The 23554-nt window shown below is 40.5% G+C and overlaps 1 protein-coding gene across 1 annotated transcript in view; it reads left to right on the top strand.

The window, feature by feature from the left end:
* The window catches only part of BMPER (BMP binding endothelial regulator), a 236716-nt gene that overhangs the window by 51351 nt on the left and 161811 nt on the right, over positions 1-23554 (top strand). The window contains exons 4-6 of the mRNA XM_012461299.3: positions 3451-3533; positions 7884-7974; positions 12267-12349. Of these exons, the coding sequence (XP_012316722.1) occupies positions 3451-3533; positions 7884-7974; positions 12267-12349 (257 nt within the window). The remainder of the gene's footprint in view (positions 1-3450; positions 3534-7883; positions 7975-12266; positions 12350-23554) is intronic.

Below are 23554 nucleotides of genomic sequence, written 5' to 3'. Positions count from 1 at the left end.
TGAGAACTGCTGGTTTAAAGATATTGTAGTGATTTTATCAGAAAACCACCACATTTTCCTGCTACAGTACTTATGGTTTTATTGAAGATTGTAAAATCTCAAATTCTTTTTATCACTAGAAGAAAACTAATGTATGTTTGTAAATTCCTTGTAGGGAGTTTCTTTTAAAATATTTAAAAAGAAAAGCTACTTTACTGGTTGCTACATACTTACCTGACCAGTCATCTAACTATTCCAGCCACTTAACTCTTTTGTTTAATTACTAGATCTGCTATGATTTAATTTTATATAGACAAATGCTGATTTTATTACTGGGCCCTGAAGTCCTCAATGCAAAGGGTATTATGCCGAATTAGAAAATGCTAAAATAATACTAGCAATTTAGACCTGGATGTAAAAATGTAAATTTCACACAGCACCTGGATTCTAGTGTTAGTTTCATATCCAATTTATTCTAATTTGGAGTAAGCCCTTCAGCTCTTTTGTACAAATTTTCTCATCTGTAAAAAGAAGAAAAACTATAATATCTGTAAGTTTTCTTCTATTCTAAACATCAACACTTGAATGTATTTATATTATTTCATTGGGTGGTTCCTCCTGCTTCCATAATATACCTCCCAATTGAATTAAACACAGAATGTGTCCCAGAATGTGGTCTATGGTGCTGGTCTACTATAAGTTGAGTATAGGAAGGGACAGTAAACAGAAACATTTAATATAATTTGGCAGTGTATTGTATGCCTATTACATGTAATAATAAAAGTTGGGCTTATATTTTGTCTCTTTGAAATTCATTTTTTTCTAGTAAGTCACTTTTATTATATTTTATAAAAGTAAAGGTCTACACTGGATTAAAAAACAAAAACAAAAACAATACTGGTCTTTCACTAGAGGGAGTTTGGGAAGCAATGCCTGGATGTTTGATGGAAAATTTGTCTGCATCTCTTTCTACCATGACCAATAAGAGATAGTTAGGATATTCCATCTCCCTGGGATGTAAATAAAAATAGGGCAAGATATTGTCTGTTTACTCCATTAGCAGCGTAAAGTTGGTGGCAAATAGAATTGATTGTAAAGAAATTTGTTTAACAGAAAATAAGACATCATTCATTTAGCTCAAGTTAGTTTCTTGAATTAAAATAACATGTTTATCTTAGAACATAAACCCAAAGAGCTATGAGAATGTTCTTTAATTATCTTTTTTTCTGAGAGTCCTTACATATGAAATCTACTCTAATGCTTGGTGTACTGAAGTCTCCATAAGTAGTTGATGGTAGTAAGGGCAGGTGAAGAAGGAAAAGGTGTGGATTACATATACTAAAGAGATTTTCACAGATGTTTTGGAGTCTATTCAGTCACTCAGATTAATCCTTCATTTGGGAAGATCTGTTACATGGACCCAGATGTGATAGAATGATGTATAAACAAGGGGGGTTAAGCAATAGGGCACTTCACAACATGACCTTCATCTGATTTTCCAGTATTATTGTCCAATCTTTATGTGGTAAAATATGGTGGAGGAACAACACTTCTCACTGATAGTTATTTGAAGCAGAAAACACTGTTGGGTTCTTTGCACTATGGACCATTTATTCCAATACCTTTTATCCCATAAAGAGTGGAATAATCCAGCAGCCTGGTGCTCCTCCTGGGAGCCCTTTGCACATGACCTGGCATTGCTTGGGAACAGTCTCTTAACCGTGGCCAACATGGACTTTGTAGTACACTTCCTCCTCCAAAGCCAGAAAGGCAAGATCTTTGCCTGCACTATTAGCAGCAAAAAATCACCCTTTCTTTCAGTTTTTTAATTCAGATGATGAAAATATATAACATATTCGGAAACTCCACTGGCAGACTTGGCAGGCGTTTCATATTTACTTGGACTTAACATGAATTGGATTTGGTTCTCTGATTTCCCCGCCTCCATCTCTCGGAACAAGTTATTTATTATCTGAATGAGTCTGTGTTAGTGGATCAGACATGCACATGGCACGTTTCTTGTAAGTACGTTTGTTCAGTAAGATTTATGCTAGCCCAAATTGTTTTATATTGGTTTTCATTGTTGAAAATTTACTGTATTCATTCTCGGTTTGGCGTAAGTATTTGTAGTGTGCTAGGGGTTCCTGTGGTTGAACATTTTATCTCTGTAACACTTCATGCAAAGGAAATTAAAAAATATATAATGAAAGCGTTTCCCTAATGTGTTTCCAATCAGCTGTGTACTTTAGTAATTTGATTTGTAGGAACCAGAGAGCAGAGTATTACTGAGCCCTTTTCAATCATTCATAATTCTTTGGGAATTAAACATCTATTGAATTTTTTCTAAGTCCTTTATTATTCTGTTTGAATGTATTAAGAGGGATTTTTTTTTTTTTAACCACGGCATTATCTAAAAGTTCTCATGGAAGGAGTGAGTCTTTTCTCTGTGTCTTGCACAAGAAAAACTGAATGTGAATGGAGGTTGATTAGCTTGCCAGAAATCAGTCATTGAAATAGAGAGCCAGGCCCTTTTATTTCTGCATTATCACATGTGGGTGTTCCTGCTTCTGTACTTTTTGTATTAAGCAATCCAGACTATGTATTGCTAAATCTTTTTGCCTACTGGGCTCCCAAGGATGCAGTGACTGTAGCCATAGCCAGGTGCATCTTCCTAGAACATGTAACCCACAGTGAGGAGGATTAGTTGTACAAACTGACTCAAGACCTAGGCTGTGATCTCCACACTATTGTCTCGTTGGCCTTTTTCCACAGAGACTCTAACTGGCTTATTTCTTCTTTTGAGGATCTCTGGCCTTTGACTTTTGTTTTTGCCAATGAATAAACATGTGATAATCCATACTTGGGTAGTTTCAGAATTGCTTAATCTAATTTACTACCTAAAAGTAATATAAAAAATAAATAATCGTATCTCTTAGAACTGGAGGTAAGAGTTGGAGGGTTTTATCTAGTGAAGACAGTAGCTCTTCAATAATCTTAGATGGGTATAGAATTTTTAGTTCAATTCCTATATTTTATTTTCCTGCTTTGATTTTCTATCATGTTTTAAACTTTATTCTTGATCTTCAGCAAGTTTGAGTTAATTTAATCTAATGTAAGGTCTCTTTTCACAGTGATGTTTTTAGCTCTGGTCCTCCTCAGACATCATTAGGCATAAATCAAGTTATGAGGTTAGACATTTTGGCCACGAGTGTTCATCAGTCTATGGCTTTGCACTTGATAATATAATCCAGGAGGTTAATCTTCTTAGTAGTCAAGGAATTAATGTAAGTGAATGTCAAGTGGATACTTAGAAGGCTTAGTTGCGTTTTTGGGAAAAATAGCCAAAGAGCATGATGGTTGCTGTGATCGCTAATCTGGGCTTAGAGAACATAACTTATTTTGCTCCAAAATGTAAAGGAAACCCATATTCATTCAGAAGCCTTTCTTCCTGCTTCTGTGTCTCCTGTCTAGGTTGCACCTATGAAGGAAATACCTATAACAGCTCCTTCAAATGGCAGAGCCCAGCTGAGCCTTGTGTTCTACGCCAGTGCCAGGTAAAGTTCAACTATTTCTCTCTCCAGTAAAAAGGAATCTATAGAGTCCTCTTCAGTTACCCCTTCCCACAACACAGAACAAAACCCTAAAAAAGCCAAACAAAAATGAAAAACCAATGAAAAAGGAACTGTATCCTTGTGTATGTTTCCTGTGACAATCACCATAACAAAACAGGTACAGCATAGATATTGTATAAAACTTGCTTCCAGAAACACACAGCAGAATTGTGAACCATTGTTAAACGGTGCCTGGAAAAACTCCAGGAAGATGCACACATCCTTGGGGAAAATTCATGTCTTCCTGTGAAGTCATCTGTGAGCAAAACATGAATTCCTCTTAGCAGAAAGAGGGTATTGTTAATGGATGTATGTTTCCCTTCTTTGATTTAGAAGGATTTTGAAATGGATCCAATCTGTAAACTATTACATTGAAGCAATTAGTACACTGTAACTCGATGATTTCAACCCGACAAATTAAAAAACTACCAATTCAGCAACTAGGGAGTCCATTGTGGCTGATCCTTACTGAACTCTGTTTCAGAGCAGTGATTCCACATGGCTCTAGTCCTGTCAGGTGTTAAACACAGCAAGAAAAACTAAAGCAGAAATGAGAAACTTAAATTTTCAAACTCCCACTTTAATAGAACAAAAACTCTGCATAAATACTCTGTTAAAAATTATGCCCATATAATTTTGACAAAACTTAAAAATTCTTCTTTGTAGAGAAGGTGCTATTAAATTATTTTATCCCTGACCCCATTTTGTTGTCCAAGGATATGTTTTTGCATTTAAAGGAGATTGAAATGTTAGTGTAATAATGGATATTTCTCTTTGCTCTTATCTTTTTTTTTTTGAGACAGAGTTTAACTCTTGTTGCCCACGTGGGAGTGCAATGGCATGATCTCTTAGAACTGGTAGTAAGAGTTGGAAGGTGTTATCTAGTGAAGACAGTTTACCACAACCTCCTCTTCATGGGTTCAAGTGATTCACCTGCCTCAGCCTCCCGAGTAGCTGGGATTACAGGCATGCGCCACCATGCCTGACTAATTTTGTATTTTTAATAGAGTTGGGCATTTCTCCATGCTGGTCAGGCTGGTCTTGAACATCTGATCTCAGGTGATCTGCCTGCCTCAGCCTCCCAAAGTGCTGGGATTACAGGTGTGAGCCACTGTGCCCAGCCAAATTTGTTTTGTTTTGTTATATGGATGAGAGGTTTCCTATGTTGTCCAGGCTGGCCTTGAACGCCTAGCCTTGCCTCCTTATGTGCCAGGAAAACAGGCCTGAGCTCTGATCTTAAGCATAGTGACATTTAGTTTACTGAAATCTAAATTTTATGTAGTTATGTTCCTATGACATGCCACGATAGGTATGCTCATTCATAAGACCTTCAGCTATTTATTCAGTTAAATATTCAACTTATTTATTTAGGAAATCTGTTATTTGTGAAAATAAGCAGTAAGTAAACAAATATAAATAATACATTATTAAATCAACAAATATTTGCTGAGTTTTTACTCCAGGATGTCGGTTCAATCGGTGTCATACTGCAAAGAGATGACAGCAATAAGTTTCCATAGCACCAAAAGCCCACATTTGTTCCAAAATTTATACCACTCCACTCATGCCCTGCTTCTTGACTAGCAAAATTTCCACTTTTTGGTAGCGCACTCAGAAAGCTAAAGCCATGGTGAGTGTTAAACAAGACAATCACATATCCTCTGGAGTCTAGAATAGTATTTCTACATAACAGAGGTTTTGAAGAACCTCAAGTTACATAGAGCAGGGGTGAATTTCGCTGCCTTTGGGGTGAAGACTTTGTTTAAATTAAGTGGAAGCCTTTTTTTGTTTTTGAGATGGAGTTTTTGCTCTTGTTGCCCAGACTGGAGTGTAATGGTGCGATCTCGGCTGTAACCTCCACCTACCTGGTTCAGGCGATTCTCTTGCCTCAGCCTCCCGAGTAGCTGGGATTATAGGCATGTGCCACCATGCCTGGCTAATTTTGTATTTTTAGTAGAGATGGGGTTTCTCCATGTTGGCCAGGCAGGTATCGAACTCTCAACCTCATGATTTGCGGGCTCAGTCTCCCAAACTGCTGGGATTACAGGCATGAGCCACTGTGCTTGGCCAAGTGGAAGCTATTAGCTATTATATGGGAGGGACTATTTTGTTGACTGAGTAACACATTAAGCCATTATTCATTGTTTATCCTGAAACTCCGATTGCCTAGCATCTCTGGTCAGTAGCTGCTCAGCAGGGCCCAGAAAGAGTGACATGGGAATTTCAGATTATTTTTGGAAGAGATCTTAAAGTCCAGCAGCCTTGGGAGTCAGCATATGCTGACCTGTAAAATGGGGCACAGAAAGTGGATGCTACCAAGAGGAACTTTGCCTTTCATTTCTCCTCCTTTTCTAAATTTTTGCCTGTGTCCTGCTAGCTAGGATAGTATTTTATTCAACACACAGAAAAGCAACCTGTGATGAAGGGACCTGCCAAAGGCTGCTAGGGACTTTCCCTCTCCTTACTTGCTTCCTTCTTTAGGTATGAGACCTTGTCATGGAATGTAGGAAATTACCACTTACTGGCACCTGTCAGGGAAGTCTTCTTGCTTCTCTGTAGAATGACACAATGGTAACCTCTCTTCAAATGCTCTTCTTTTCTCAGGGCATAAAATCAGTAACAGAGGATACAGTGTAGGGCAGTAGGTGAAATCTGGATTCTGCCACTCACGTAACTTGCTACTTAACCTCACTGTACCTCACCTTAACCATCTATAAAACAGAAATAGTACTATCTTCAGCTATCTTCATCTTCATTAAAATAGTACTATCTTCATTGTCATTAAAAATGCTTCTGGTAGAGTGCCTGCAAGGACCAGGTACAACAAGGTCCCAGACAGATGACAGGAAGTCTAATGATCTGGCCTAGTTCCATTTGAATTGAATTCTACCTTCTTTCTTCTATCTTCCTAACAAGGGAACTCTGATGATGAGACATTTACGTTTATTTTCCTGCCTTTAATTTATTATGGGAAGAGGAAAGTTTGAAGATCACAGACAGGAAATTCATGCTGGGAACTAACCTGAATCCTCCATCTGGATTGCAGATACTGAAGGAAAATTGATTTGGGTCCATACATAGCTTTTTGCATTGCTTCAGTTACGTTAACTAAAGCATGGATCTTTTTGAGGTGTTGTGTATTGCTGATATTTTAGTTGTTTCTTTCTTTCCCATGTGATGTAGGCTATAGTAAATTCTCCAGCAAGTGGAAACCTCAGGCCTGACATGAAATGAAGACATTTAGAATGTAGCCCTCCTTGTTGGGTTGAGATGATGTGGTCACAGACACGATGAAGAAAATGATCTAGTTGTCAATTTGTTACATTTTTTTTCATCCTGTGCCACTATTTTGTTGACTGAATAACACATTAAGCCATTATCCATTGTTAATCCTGTAACTCCGATTGCCTAGCATCTCTGGTCAGTAGCCGCTCAGCAGGGCCCAGAAACACAAACAACAACAAAACAAAATAAAACAAACAAGAACAAACACAAAACAACAAAAACCAAACAAACAGACCCACAAAAATCCATTTATAAAATGGGTAGAGAATCTGGAGAAAGCCATTCAAAGGCCAACTCTGAAAATTAATTTTAAAACTATTTCAATTGACATTAAGGTGATATGAGAATCCCAATATCAGTTTGAAGATGACTCACGTGATTTTATTACTAAGCCCTAAATTCTCTATTTTGATGTATATAATATTAACTTAAAAATAGTTTTGTCTAATCTCTTCCTATGATGTTTGAGGAAAACTGAGACCCAGGATCCGTGTGAGGCAGAGTGACATTTCTAAGATTGCAGAGCTGGTCTAAAGTTATTTCTAGAAGTTGGTAAGGATTTAGGATCTCCAGGTGCTAGTCTGGGTTATGATGCTTATACTCTGTGCCTCACCATTAATGGCTCGACGTGAATAACAATGACAGAAAATATAGAAAGTGTGGAAAACCTAAAACAGTTGTGAATGAGCAGCTAGACTCTGCCGGGTGCTTACTGACAGCAAGAAGGTCTTAAAAACTGGATTTAAAAGAAGGAAAGAAATTAGGGCCAAAGAGAAAAGCAAGGACAGGGAAAAGAAGAGGTGACAGATTTGCACTGTGAGTTATAGAGCATCGACTGGGGTGAGCCGGGATCTCACCCCTCTCACCTCGTTAGTACCTCTGGCCCTGACACCCACCGAGCCTTGCGGTTTTTGTGCTTGGACACTTCTGCTGCTTAGGTCACTTTCCAAAAGTAGTAACTCCGTGGGAATTCCGGGCTAACATTGCTTGTGGTGTTCTGTGTTTCAGGAGGGCGTTGTCACAGAGTCTGAGGTACACTGTGTTGTACATTGTCAAAACCCTTTGGAGCATCTGGGAATGTGCTGCCCCACATGTCCAGGTAACGTTCTCAGGAAGGCAAGGCTGGAAATCCGTGTGTGTTCTCTCGGGAATGCCTGAATCTCCCAACCCCTCTTGTTAGAAATTTTCCTCACTTTACATCTGTGTACATAATGGGATTAGAGAGCGAGCTCCTTTGCATAGAAATATCTGCTTGGCTTCCTTGGCGTGCCCAGCATGAATGCGATGTGCTGGAGGTCCTGGCATGGGGGTTCTCCAGGCTCCGAGGCCTGCTTTCCACTCCACAGGGCCACAGGTAATGCTTATTTTGGAAGAAAAGGCTGTGGCTTTCTCTGGCTTCCAGAAATGTCTTTTTACTGCTTCATATTGCAAAACCCTGGCCAGAGCTCGCCGTGGTGATGAGGCAACCAGATGTTTTCTGAAAACTGAGAGCTGTGTCCCAAAGTGAATTTAGCTTAGGGTTTTCCTGGTCTCGGTTTTCCATGTGGTTCAACAAGGTGGACCCTCTGCCTTTTATAGAGGGCCCTGCTTCCTAGCTGACAGCAAAAGGATCTTTCTTTTGCAGTGGCTGGAACGTTTCCTTTTACTTTTCTGAACAGGATTACAAAGGCCTCCTGCATCTTTTCCTGCCCTTACATACAAGCCTGGGGATTTTGAGGTGAGAGATTTCTTCTGATCTCTTTAGCCACTGGCCAATAGTCCCTGACAGGTGTTCTGCGTTTTGGTTTTTTTTTTTTTTTCTCTGAGTGCTTTTCCTCAAGGGTGGTGATAACAACTACTGCTCTGCTTTTGAGGTTAATCTCCAAAGGGCCTTCTGTTCTTGGAAACTCCCTGTGAAGTGACTAAGGCACCACCGGACGTTCTGCAGAGATGAGCTTCTGCTTCATTCTCAGGCACCTGCCACTTTTCCTCCACACAGTCTCACAGGCATGGTCCCTTTCAGAGTTCAGCCTTTTCTCACCCTTGAATGACAAGGACAGCCAGTTTCCACTTATGGCTAACCCTCCTCAGCTCCCCAGGCCATCTTTATTCAGCTTCTTTTTCACACTGGGATTTCTGTAAAGCTTGTATCCTTCATGAGCTTACATGAAAGCCAAAAACTGGTTGAAAGTAAAATCATTTTTTTCCATCATCCAGTTGTTTTCTATCTATCAAGCAGAGTTTGCTTGAGTACTTTGCCCTCTGAATGTGCTGAAAGGTTTGTATTGCCTAACCATATCCTTAAATATCTACAGGATCTTTATTAAATGAGATGAGTAATTGTCCAGGCTGCAGTCTAGAATCACCTGGAAATCCTTAAAAAAAAAAAAAAAAATCAATCTTGATGCTCATACTGCATCCCAGACCAATTCCATCAGAATCTCTGAGGAACTCTGGAGTCCCAGATCTCCCAGATAATTTCTGTACATGGCTAACCCTGACATTGATAACAGAGCATAGTTTATATACCATATAGTTTTAAAAAATACTGGCTGGGCACAGTGCCTCATGCTTGTAATCTCAGCACTTTGGGAGGCCGAGGCAGGTGGATCACAAGATCAGGAGATCAAGACCATCCTGGCCAACATGGTGAAACCCTGTCTCTACTAAAAATACAAAAATTAGCTGGGTGTGGTGGTGCATGCCTGTAATCCCAGCTACTGGGGAGGCTGAGGCAGAAGAATTGCCTGAACCTGGAAGGTGGAGGTTGCAGTGAGCCAAGATGGAGCCACTGCCTTCCAGCCTGGCGACAAGAGCGAGACTGCCTATCAAAAAAAAGAAAAGAAAAAAAAATATTTTAGCTCTTAAATATGAATTCAGTTGTGTTGAGTAGACTGTTGCTTTACTGAGACAGAATCAACTCACAGCCACCCCCTACTCATAACCATGGGACCCGTAATGGACCAACAATAATGCAATGAACACTTAAAGCTCAAGACTTCTTACCCTATAGAACATTCTCCTCACTTAAGAGATAGCCATATTTTCAGACTGCCTTTGAAACTGTTTGTGGGTACACCAAAAGCAGAGTGATGTATTTCAGCAGCTGAAGTGATCACATTTGAGCAGTTGCTTCTTCCACTCTCTTTTTGGTTGAGTTTCTAGGAAGTAAAGGGCTGAATTCCATGACTGCTCACATTGCAGTGATGTCCTTACAACCATCCACTGTTTACACAAGAATAAATTAGGCCCACTGAGAATAAGTGCCTGCCTGAGGTCCATGAGTGAGTAAGGGTCAAAGGTGGGGTGAGGGTCTGGCCCCCCACTCTTTTCTGGCCACCAAAGGGCACTACCTCCCATGCCCACACACACCATGAGAATTGAGAAGTTTAGGTGCAGGTGCCCTGGTAGGCAAATCTTTAAGAATTGGCATGCCACTGCTACCCACCAGTCCCCTGACACCTGGGCAGGCTCTGTGTCCTCAGTTATGGGGTCATGAATCAATTTCATTCCCTCTCCTTAATTCCAAAGGCCAACCTTTGGATTGCAAATTGGAAGATCCAGAAGGAACTGTATCCACAAGGCATTATCCTTTGTCTTGTGAGGGAGGCTTCAGGCAAATCTAGATATAGAGAGTCAAGAGAAGCCTTGGGTATTCTCCTTGGTCATTCAGAAAGACTGGCATTGATCAGGGAATGGTATTCTGTGTAATGACAAACACGTAGTCTATGGTCAGTTTCTTCCCGAAGCAGATTTTAGGGCATTCTTAGCGGGCTGCTCCTTCCTTTTCACTGGGTTCTTTGCTCAGGAATGGTGGGGTTGTGATGGAAACAATTTGCATAGAATTTTCATTTAAAATTCCTTTAAGTTGTCAAGGGTAGATTGTTGTAGTTAATCTGGCAATCTGTATGACAAAATTCATGGTGAAAACATGTATGAAAGAATTAAGCCTGCCTTGTTGGAAGTGCACCTCAAAGAGAGACGACCAGGCATCTGCCATAGTAACAGTAGTGAGATACAGCCACCAGGAGGGCCCTACACTTACCAAGCCTTGTGGCATCATGAAGAATAGCAAGGAGATGGTTGATTGCTAACTCTGCTTGCCAATAGTATAGAGATCTTATGCCTGGGGCATTTTTTAAACTACAGTTTCACTTGGTGATGCAACTTCAGGCTCAGTAGTGCTTGTCTGCCTGTCTTCCATTTAACAAAGGGCTATGTATCTAGCTTTAGATGAATAAGGTCAGTGGCCAGATCAGGTGGGTGTAATGCCCATTATTCTTTGTCAGGAACCAGCTGCTCCAAGAGTTTGGTGAGTTCTGCAGATGGCTTTAGCTAGCAGGCCTTGAACATTCATTCTCAGGGGCGTGGAACAGTCTTTCACGAGACCCTGCTTTGGCAAAGTTTTGACCACTGCTAGCTCTGCTCCGAGCACTGTCTTCCATGGAGAAAGTGACCTCAGCTGTCCTGGCCTAGTAACTTGTGAGGTCAGTCCTTAGGAAAGTCGCTTTGCTGTTAGCTCATCATTGTCCCATGGCCTGTGTGACATGGGGTTCCTGTCTGGCCTGTGTGACATGGGGTTCCTGTCTGGCTTGTGTGTCATACCATTTATGACCCCTCTTTGGAATTTGGCAGTGTCCTGGGCGTCTTTCTGAATAGGGAACAGCTCCTGGGTTTTGGTCCTATAATTAGCTCAAACTTGGAGGGGGCCACAGTCCCTTTAACAGAGAGGGCAGGGCTGCAAACCCGTGTGATACCTGTGTCCTCCCTATGCCCCTTCTTGCCTTGGTAGCTGGCCCTCTGAACAGTGCAGCAGATGAGTCAGAACTGATTTTGAATTCCAGCTCTGCCACCTGCCATCTGGGTGACTTACTTTCCCCTTACTGAGCCATGTTTTCCTTATCTGTGAAAAGAATGATGCAAGTCCCCTCTTTGTAGGGTTGCTGGGGATATGGAGTGAGATTGGGGTAGGTCGGACCAGGTAGAGGCTGTGCCATTCTAATTGAGTGGGGCCCCTGGTGTCATCTGCTCTGAGCTGATGGTTGACTTCTCTCCCTTGGCCTTCCATCTGCCTTCTCTGGCCCCTCTGGGTTTGGTCCTTCTGACAGTGTGCAGCATGGTCACCATGCAGCTCCTGGACCCACTGCAGGGCTCTCTATGGTGCACTGCTCCCCCTTGGGCTAACCTGGGTTCCACTGTCTTACTTGTTTTCCAGCATCTTTGGGGTTTTGGGTCCCATGCCCATCTTTTGCCTCTGTATTTCTTTTCATGATTTAGCAGTCTTGTCTACTGGTTGAAGAGGACACTTGGCTGCGTGTAGGGGGGTGATGGATGAGCTGTGGATAGAAGGATCGTGTCAGGCTGAACAACGACGGCTGCTGCCCTAATTCTAAACTCTTCTCTGTTTTCCAGGGTGTGTGTTTGAGGGTGTTCAGTATCAAGAAGGGGAGGAATTTCAGCCAGAAGGAAGCAAATGTACCAAGTGTTCCTGCACTGTAAGTCCTGCTACAGATGTTCCCAGGGTGTCCTTTGGGCTAAGCGCTGCTTGCACTCACCAAGAGCACCCCCAGTCTCTACAGCCTCTCCCTCGTCTCCTCTCTGGGAAAAAGTCAGTTTCTCCTGATGTGGAACCCAGGGAAAAGCTCATCCACCTGGCTTGGTGCTACTGACATTCTGGGCTGGGGAATTCTTCCTCATGAGCCTGTCCTGTGCATTGGAGTATGTTTAGCAAGGTCGCCTGGCTCCACCCACTGGATGCCAGTAAAACCCTCCAGCTATACCACCCACGATGTCTGCAGACCACCCAATGCCCCGTGGAGGGCAAACTTGCTCCCAGTTGAGAACCTCTGCTCTGAAGCATGAGGAAGAGAGGCTGATTTTCCTCCATGTGCCTCTTTTTTGGGGGAAAGCATGGATTTTCTGTTCCTCAGGGGCTGAGGAGCTTCTTGCTGAGGCAGCTGCTTGGTTCTTTAGCGCAGCCAAACAAGAAGCAATGGGGACAAACACAGCTTGCTTCCGTGCATCCTGAGGGGAGAGAACCTGGTCTGAGGACTGATCATTTACAGGTTGCAGAGTGGGTAAGGAGGAAATCTCTTGAAATTGGGGGTTCAGGGCAGAAGCGGAATCAGTGAGACAAAGTCACAGGCTTGTCTTTCTAAGCATTGCTGAATTCTAATCCATATACTAATGATCTCTCCGCATGCTTAGATATAACAAAGAACTTGGCACATGCTACAACTTTAAGGGGATCTTTTTAATTAATATATGTTAAATTTAGGATGAAATCAGTGGTGGTGGTAGTGATGGGGAATCTAGTCTTAACCAGCTGCTGCAAGTTGTTTACAGTAGGGAGTTAGTACAACCATCTATGTTTTAAGCTTTTAATATGTTATAATAAAGAACATACATTTTCCAAGTCACTTGGGACTCAGTATGCCTCTCAGAATATTAAAAGGAAAATACATGGGGAACTATAGCATCCTAATTTCACCAAAGCAGAATCATATGTGGATCAGCATAAATCACAGCATTTGTCATTTCTCTACATGTTTTTTCAAAAATCTTTCCTCCTTCCTGCAGCACAAATACACCCAAGCTAGAGAATACAGATTAGAGGAAATATGACCAATTGTGATGGTTTTTGTATGGGGGAGAAGGAGGAAAAAAAAGGAAGGGAGGGAGGAAGAGAGTATATATGTATATCTCTATATATCTAGATATAAAACATATGTAATATACATCGTGTATATGATAATATATAAAAAACACAAAAGTAATGTACTAATGAGAATGAGCATGAACTTGCATATTCCAATTTAACCTCCATGTTGTTCCTCTCCTGCTAATTATGACTAAATAGCTGTATTTTAAAAAAATATTTTTAAGATGGAGTCTCGCTCTGTCTCCCAGGCTTGAGTGCAGTGGCATAATCTCAGCTCACTACAACCTCTGCCTCCCAGGTTCAAGCAATTCTCTTGCCTCAGCCTCCTGAGTAGGTGGGATTACAGGCTTGAACCACCATGCCTGGCTAATTTTTGTATTTTTAGTAGAGATGGTGTTTCACCATATTGACCAGGCTGGTCTTGAACTCCTGACCTCAAGGGATCCACCTGCCTCGGCCTCCCAAAGTGCTGGGATTACAGGTGTGAGCCTGGCCTAAATAGCTTTAATTTTTTATGTAGATGATTTCTATTTGCCATTAAATATTACCCATTTCTCGATTTATTTCTTCCATACTGGAAGCTATAAAGTTTCCTGATAGTTTTTTAAATTAATCTCATGCTTTTGGGAGTAGATTGAGGAAAATCAAGGCATATTTCAATAGGAAATTGTAAATGTGTACCTGAATGAATTGCCTTTCCCAGTAAAGGTGTGCCAAGGTCAGGCAGCTGAGCCTCCTTGGAGAGGAAATTTAGAAGGTGGTAAGGAGGATGGAAAGTTCCTGCAGCTGTACCAGTGACAGCCAGCCAGAGTTATCCAGTGCTGGAACTGGAAATGAGCTTAGAGCTGATATGTACAGGGGTCACAAGCCTAAATGTACTGCAGGCATTCTGATTCCTATGTTTTTAAACACAATGTGTGATGAATGAAACACCAAGTTTTCCTCCCTAGTGAGTTCTTGCCAGACCTAGAGTCTATTCCTTTCTCATATCCTTATATTTTCATTTCCTGTATTCCTATATTCTTTCTAGTTTTCTGCAGTGCCACCCTCATCACTCAAAGGGCAACTAATGACTTTGATTATGTTTCTGATGCCAGTCTTTAGATTAATGGAATAAATGGGAGAGACAATGGAGTTCTTGCTTGAAGATAGGACATTTGTGTGTCAGCTTGGGTATGGGGAGTTTTTCTTTTATGAACACAAACATTTGAGATGTAATCTTGCTTTTTGGTAGCTTATTAGTAAAATAATCTGGTTTTTAATATTCTTTCATTTTTGCTGTCTTTTGATGGAGTACACTAAAAAAAACAAAAAAAGTAATGTCTTGGCAGCAAATGGCCTTCTCTTGAGGGTGGTAACTGTGGAGATCTTCACTTTGGAATGGAATATTCCAAATGTATGGTCTGGCTCTGTAACGAGGAGGCATGGAGTTTCCCAGTGTTGCCATGGCAGCCAGCTTGGAAGCTTTGGCATGTGAGGTACGTGCAGGTGTGCAGCGCTGGCTTGCTGAGAGGGCAAAGCTGGAGAAGTGCTTTAGACAGGACCTGTGCAAGGCCCAATGCCCCACTAAGGAGGCTACCGGAGGGGTGTTAAGAATGTTAGGCTGCCTCCTTGTACAAATGAGGACTGCATATAATAACCTGTTGTGCTTTGGTAAAAATAGAAAGATGTATATAGAGAGAAATATAAACATTATTTAAGCATGTATATAGCATTTATGTGACTATATATTTGTATGTATATCTCTATATCTATAATTGCATGTATCTATACACACATATATAAATATGTAAAAAGTGCCTATAAATACAAATATAAACATACACATTTGCATGTCTAAGATTGGATGCCCCAGAAACAGACCTTGAGACAAGTATATACATGTAAGTGGTTTATTTGGGAGACACAGAAGACTCTGGCAGAAGAGTGTGGAGGGGAGACAAGGATGAAGAAGCAGCCAGTTGAGGGAATGTCACCAAGTGCTATGGTCTGAATGGTCCCCAAAATTCATGGGTTGAAACTTAATCCTCATTATGGTGGTATTAAGAGGTGAGACATTTATGGGCTGATTATCTGCTCTCATGAATGGCCAAGTGTCCTTATATAAGGGCTCAAGGAGGAAGTTCATTTCTCTTGCCCTTCTGTCACTCCCGCCATGTAAGGACGCAGTGTTCCTCCTCTTCGGAGGTGGCAGCAACAAGATACCATCTTGGAAGCAGAGAGAGCAGCCCTCGCCAGACAAAACCTACCAGCACCTTCATCTTGGACTTCCTGGCATTCGGAACTGTGAGAAATAAATTCCTGTTCTTTATAAGTTACCCCCCTCAGATATTTTGTTATAAGAGTACAAATAGATGTTGACACCAAACGAGCTACCGTTGTGTGTGACCAGAGCTTAGTCTTGCTGGGGAAAGTCTGGAAGCCAGTGTAAAATTCATGCCTCAGAACGTTTTCACTGAAGGAGTGAGAGAACTGAAATACCCACACACCGACTCCAACCAGGCTTTGGTTGAGGGCTGCTCCCAGAGGGTCTTGATTGGGTAGCATTTCCAGCCTGTCCCTCAAGTGGCAAAGTGCCCTTTAGCAGCAAGAGGCAGAAACACAAAAACAGATATTTCTCAACTTACGGTGGAGTTATGTTCTGATAAATGCATCATAAGTTGAAGATATCTTAGGTTAAAAATGCATTTAACACACCTAACTTACTGAAGCATAGTAGCTTAGCCTAGTCTGCCTTCAGCATGCTCAGAACATTTATATTAGCATACAGTTGGACGAAATCATCTAACACGAAGCCTATTTTGTAATGAAATACTGAATAGCTCATTAAACTTATTGAAAACTATACTTAAAGTGAAAAACAGAATAGCTGTATGGGTACTCAAAGTACATATTCTACTGAATGCATATTGCTTAAGTCGAAGTATCATCGTGGACTAACTGTACTGGCAGTTAGAAGTGTGGGCATGTGCACACACCCAAATGGTAAGGATGAGAGGATGTGGGTAGGGCAGGAACAGAGTCAGCTACAACATATATATATATATGTGTCCATATGTGTTCATATACACATAAACATCTATACATTTATTTGTGAATATGTTTGCATATATGTGCATATGCATGTGCATACATGCATATTTGAAATACTAAACCACTAGCTTTTTCCCAAGCATTACTCTTTTGCCTCCACCCCTTTGCTCATGCTGCTACCTGTCTGTAACTCCTTTCTTCTTCTTGCTCACCTGGTGAATGCTTGGCCTTTCCAAGGCTGATATCACACCACTGCAACTCTCTGAGCCCCTGATTTTCCCAAGGAGAGGCAACTGTTTTCTCTGTTGTATTCCTGAGGCTCCACGGCTTTCACTTGTTATAGCTTCCCTCCTGTCTTTCCCTCCCTCTTCCTCTGTGCTTAGCACCACTGGCAGGCACTCAGCAATGTTAGCACCCTTCTTTTTTTCTATTGCTGTCCTTTTGATGTAGTACACTAAGAAAGAGTAATGTTTCCTCTTCTGTCCTGTGACTTCTGCCCTTCCAAGTGGGCCAGCCTATTCTTGCCTGGGAGAGTAACTCTGGTTAGATATCCCCTTATCACTAGCTTACTGTTTGCCTTGGGGACATGCCCTATGGAGTTGTGTGTGTGAAGCATCCCTCAGGGATATCATCCAGCTCCAATGAATGAACTCCAAACTCTTCATGGTGTCCCCACTCCCAAATGGCTTGTATGTCCCATGTGGCTTATATTTGAGGTCCAACTCACTTAGTTACACTCTCTGAATTTGTGAAAATCTGTCTACTGATGTTTTTGTGATGTGGTGACAGAGAGGCAGACCACCAGAAAGACACTCGTCTTATCGTGATGGATTCCTAAGATAATGAAACAAATGCCTCACACATGATTGTACATCCTGGTTTCAGCTGGGCTATCTCTATGGCATTCCAGACAGTTGAGAACATGATAATGTTTGAGGATTATCTGGAGAGGATTTCACAACCTTTTGCTCTTATCCATTCCAGAAGCAGACCTAACATTTTTAGGTGTAAATATCATCATGACTCACTTAGAAAATGCGGTGCTTTCTTATCACTTGTAAAACTGCATCATCCTTGTTTACCCATTATAGAGAATCACTTCTCCAGAGTCCTGATACTCATCAGGGGAGTGACAGCTTGAGTCCCGTTAGCTGTTCCATATAGCGGTCTGAGTCATACTACAGTGCATTCTTTATGGAATGTGTTCAGTGTGAATAAGCACTATATTCATTTTAAAATGGAAAGAGGATTCTTTCCTAATGCCGAAGCAAAGAATAGTTTATAAAGTATACTGAGTGTTAGTTTAAGTGCACCTTGGCTTCCTACCTGCTTCACTGTACAGCAGATAGCTTTGTGTGCTTTTGTTTAGTCAACATTTTAGGAAACAGGATGGTGGAAGTTGGTACAGACATTTCTGTAAAACCTGACTTCAGTGTTGCAAGACTAAAGACCAAGGTGCCAATGAGAGATGTTTGTGTTCTTTTTACCAAAGTATTTTAAGAACCTGAGGGGCTCAGTGTTCTTGGAAATTTGCTTGCAGGAGGAAGTATAGCCCACAGAGTGGTAGGATACTCTTAAAAGAGCAGCAAGTCCTCTGTCTGTAAAACCAGCCAAATTAACTGGCCAAGATCAATTACTTTTGCTGACAAAGGCATATTAAGTTCAAAGGATTTTTACCAATAAACATGGGTTGTTAATGGGCTGTCTGTGATGAAGGAGTTGCGCTTTATTGGCTCTTAGAAGCCCTGAAGTCCATAAACACCTTTGCTCTCACTTACACTTTAGATATTGCAAAGTGCTGTCTCCCAGGGAAAATGAAACTCCAAGGAAGGTTATTTGAAGAGAACAAAGAAAATGGAGATCTTCATGGCTTCCCTGTCTCTTAGACTGGATCCCTGAAGATGTACTGAGCAGCCAGGCGGGGTCCAGCCTCCATCAACCTCTTTGGCCTCATCTCTGTCCCTCATCCTTGTCTTCTCTGCTCTGGCCACTCTGGCCTTCTGACAGAACCTCTCCATCCTTGCTACACAAAGGGAAGACTCCCACCAGCAACATGAGCCTCACCTGTGAGCTCATTAGAAATGCAGCATCTCTGTCCCTCTTCCAGGCCCACTGAATTGAAATCTGCTGATTAACACGATCCCCAGAGGGTTCATTTGCCAAATAAAGTTTGAGAAGCACTGGTCTCATATCTCATGGCCATTACCTAGGCTGTTTTTACCTTTTCCTCCCATTTCTCCTCCTTCCCATCACCGCTATACTAGGGAGCTTCCGCTCACTCGTCTGGCATTGTGAAGCCCAAACACTCCTTCTTTAGGGAAGCTTGTTCTGATTCCCAAGACCAGATCACTTCCTGTTGGGAAACTCTTTTATAGCACCCCATACTTTACTCTCCGAACATCCAAAATGATTTGTAATCAGATATTTTTGTTTTTGATGGTTTTATTTAACTCCATCCATTTGGGTAAAATGGTGACTTTGTATCTTCCATGCTTGGCACATAACGAGTATACATAATAATTTGCTGAATTCATGAGCAAATGAATGCTGATTTTTATTTTCCTTCTTTTCCCCTCTGCTTCTCTTCTCTCACTCCTGCTTCCCCCACACACCCCAAACATTTAGTCTTTACCAATTCAGCAGAGAATAGAGAGATGCACGTCATCGTGGATGAGCTCAGAAAGGAAGAGGGATTCATTTCAGCTGCTGTAGCGCTTATGATAAATTGCTTGATATGGAATGTGTATGACTTTCCTGGAGATGTCTTATTTGAAAAGTGTTCCTAAGCCTCAAAGATTCCCACAAGTTCTGGTGGCAGGAAGCTGTGGTGACAGGAAGCAGTCACCAACGATCAGAGCCACTCACTGTGGCAGAGCTTTTAAAAGAGTAGAATCCACTATGCACAGAGTTGGCCTTGCCCTGAATGAAGTATATGGGAGGCATGTCTGACCTCCTCCTCCTCCTCCAGTGTCTCCAGCTCAGATTGCAGTTCTCTGTAATAGGAAGCAAAGAGATGCCTCATCATTTCTGCGGTCACATGGTGCCACGGCACTCCAAGTTACAGATTCCCAACTGTGCTGTTTCTCCTCTGACATGGGGACTTGGGACCCTCAATGCCTGAACCCTCTCTCATGGCCTCTGCCTTACTTGCAATAATGTGTGCAATTTGATGTGTTTTAGTTATAAGCTGTCATTATATCTTCTCTGTCCACGGGGAGAAATTTGGCTACATCTGGGCAATAAATTGGAGAATTGAGCAATTATTGAGCAAATTAGATCAATGTGGGCAGTTTATCTAACTAGTGTGGGCCAAAAAGCCCCAGAGGAGTTTTGAAAACTAGTTTGAAATATTGGTGTAATTGCTGCAGTGTTCCATTTCGCACTGTGGATGTACCATCACCCTGAGGACAAAAAGATCTTGATTTTGAATGGTTAATTGGAAAAAAAGGTGTTTTCTTAAAGGGCTGGATAGCACTTGGCCACTAGGAGGGGCCTTCAACTTGCTAAGAAAAGTAGCTGGTGTTCTGCTTGTTTTGTGACTGGACAAAGAAGTTGTGAATCTTGGTGTTTTATGTTAGAATGAATCCAAATAGTTGTGGTTTACCTGTCAGCCAAGGCTTCTATTGGAAGATTTGTTGCAATGCCACTGTCATCAGGGTGATTCCATAAATGCACAACTATTGTTATGGGATATCAAATTCTGGTTGCTTGAAAATACCCCCAAAGTGACCTGTTTATATGGCAAAGTTGAATTAATTGCCTACCATGGTCATTGAGCATTACCTTGACAGAGCCTTAGCAGTTTTTTTGGAAGAAAGAGGGCAAAGGTAGGATGAGGTTTTAGGGGGTCTGACTTGAGAGAGGTCATTCACTGTGAGGGGTTGATGTGGACTGGGAAAATGTCATCATATGTTAGTTTAGAGTTGCAGAAAAAAGTAAGGCAAGAGCTTCAAATCAGATCTTAAAGAGTTCATGAGCATAGTTGAGTTATCCATGTTACTAGACTGTACCTTCAGCAAGTTGAGTACTTTTAGCAAGTTCTTGAAACCAGTAGGGGGCTCAATATTTTTATATTAAAAATATTGGTAATAATTGTTCTATATTTTAAATTCTACCTCGTCCTGGACTTACATGTTTTCAGGACAAATCCTGAATTTTAATCCTCATATATGTCTTTATTTTAATGGCATAAGATTCCTTATGATTATTTCTTTACATAATTTGTTTATAGCTGAAATATTCTGTAAAGCTATTCTTCGACACAGGGAGACATCGACTTCATAATGAGCACAACAGGGAAAAAAGTTGGAGAGGAAATTTTTTCTTTGACATTTGAGCATTTATATGAAAATGCATAGTTTGAAATATGCAAATAATTTATTTACAGAGGAATTATTGATAATAATAGTTATTACCACTGAATGTGTACCCTGTGCCAGGTACATATAGTATATAATATTAATTTTCACAATTGTCCTGCAACCTAGGTAGTCTTAGCTTCTTTTTTGTTAAAAACAAAAACAGCTCAAGCTTCTGAGAAGTTTAATAGCTTGCCAAAAGTTAAAAAGCTAGCAAGAACTGAAGCCCCAAACTGCCTGATTACAAAGCTACGTGTCATTTCTCTCTGTCTGTCCTCTCCCTTCACCAACCAGTGTAATTTTGAGATATTATCTATCATTGCTGGTGGACATTTGAAACTGGGAAATGACATTTGAGTCTATGGAGTGAAGAACAACCAGCCATTTTGAGGGAGAAATAATGTGATACAAGAGTCCAAAAAAAAAAAAAAAAACCAAATCCGTACAAGAAATATCAACACAATAGAAGAATAAGTTACACTTCTTCTCTCTAAAGTTCACGAGTCTAAGCAAGCTTAAACTCATACCAGATTTCATCCTTGGGCATTGAGCCTCAGCATTTGCCACCATAACACCAGTGTGGATGAAGAACACATATCTGTTACCCTCAGGCAAGCTGGAAAACTGAGACATAATCTATAATGCATCTCTTCACGAAGAAATTGTACATACACAAAGAAAATGTGATAGTTTCTGGGTTAGAGCCACCCTCATTTTCTCTGCGCCCAAGGATAGATAAAAATAAGTGTTTATCCAATGGGCTCATCTCTCTCTCTTGCAATGGTCCACTGAAGTTTAAACATTAATTTTGATAGCCCTCCTTGAAGATTTTATGGAGGAGTTGGGTTCACCTAGACATGGCTTTCAGTGGTTCTGCGAATGTAAATTTATCCTCTTGGTAGATGGAAGGAGATATTGTGTCATTGCTTTTGAAGTTACTTTCTATTATCTGTCTAAGAAGCAGATATGTTTAGAGATTTGAGTGAAATTTGGAATAAGGATTGAGAGTTGGTAGAAGAATTACCTCAACTGATTAAGTCTCACACCGTTATATCCTTGAAAAGATCATTCCTTTAATTTTCTTCCTCATCCTTCTATTTTCTCTAAGGTCTGTCAAATTATGAGTTCCTTTTATCCCCTAAAAATCCTAAGAAAGATACAGATTTTACTAAATGCTGAAGACTTTTCTAACTATCTGTCCATTCCTCTTTCTATCTTTATATCTCTTTCTTCTCTCTACAGCCAGCAAGTCCTGTGTTAGCATAACAACATTTGAGTGTCTACTCTATGTTACACACTATATTAGGCCCTGAGCATTCAAAAATGAAGAGGAATTCACTTTTTCTTTTCAGCCAAATACAATCTATTGACTTGTGAAAATAAACCCCAAATAGAGCCATAATGCAGCCTTTCTTGTGTCACATGTATTGTATGATAATTTAAAAAAGCCTAAATATATTGAGAAATTGAAATAATTATAGAACTCAAAGATAACTACTGTTAATGTGATTTAATATATTTCCTTCCAACTTTTTTCCCTCCATATGTACATGTAATTCTGTAGGCAGATTTATGTCCTTGTTATTTTCATTTAACATATTGTGAATATGTCTCCATTTCATGCAAAATTTGAAAATACTTTTAATAACTACATGACATTCTATAAAACCGTATTTCATAATTTTCTGTTATTAAAAATTAACATTTCAGTTTTCACTATTATGAATAATATAACAGATATCTTTGAAAATTTATCTTTTTTAAAAAAAATTATTTCCTTAGGCTAAGTTCATTGAAGTATAATTAGTGGGTCAAGGATTGAAACAAGTATATTGGTGTATATCTTCCTGTACCTAACCATTTTCCATGTGGGAATCTTGTTTTCATGGCATTTGGCTCCTGAAACTGAACATTTTCCATATGTTTACCAGTCATTTGTGTTTTTTTCTGCAAATTGTCTGTGTTTTTATTTCTAATTTTTCTAATTAGAAATTAGAAAGTTAAAGTTTTATTGAAGTTAGTTTTATTGAAATGTGTATGTGTATGAAGAATCTTAATCCTCTGCTAGATAAGTTAAGATGTGTTTAAAAACACTGAAACAATGCCTTGTGTACCGTTTGACCTTAGCATGCATAATGGCATAGTTTGCTAAAATCCCATGTCTTCTTCCAAGCTTCACCCCTCAAATCTTGATCCAAATATATTAAAAAACAGAAAAGTGAGTCAGCATTGTCAGCTCCCACATTTAATTAGTCCACGACTTTTTATTATTTAAGCTTCTTCTTTTCCATGTCTAACTCCTTCATTTTGAGATTGTGACCTTCTGTACCTGCTCCTATACTGTCATGAGTCATTCTTTTGAGTTTCTACGATGCTTCCTCTAGTACTCATGGCTCTGCAGTCACCTCCCCAGTCTTCTCGCTTTCCTTCTTAGCTCAGAAAGAGAACTATCCAGTATCCCACTACTCTCCGAGCCTGGTTCTCCATTTGGGCTCCTCTGCCCATCTCTTTTTACTTTTCCTAGGATGTTGTTCTGTGTTTCAGATTTTAAGTTCCTAGTAGACAGGCATAACGTACCTTACACCTTGAGTATAGTGTCTTACACATAGGAAACAGTGAATATTTGCCTAAATAAATAGTCTTACAGT

The sequence above is a fragment of the Aotus nancymaae genome, unplaced genomic scaffold (genome assembly GCF_030222135.1).
Source record: "Aotus nancymaae isolate 86718 unplaced genomic scaffold, 86718_ANA_hifiasm-v0.15.2.pri h1tg000025l, whole genome shotgun sequence".
Classification (NCBI taxonomy): domain Eukaryota; kingdom Metazoa; phylum Chordata; class Mammalia; order Primates; family Aotidae; genus Aotus; species Aotus nancymaae.
The sequence above is the reverse complement of the archived record's forward strand: the minus strand, read 5'-3'. Positions and strand labels throughout refer to the sequence as shown.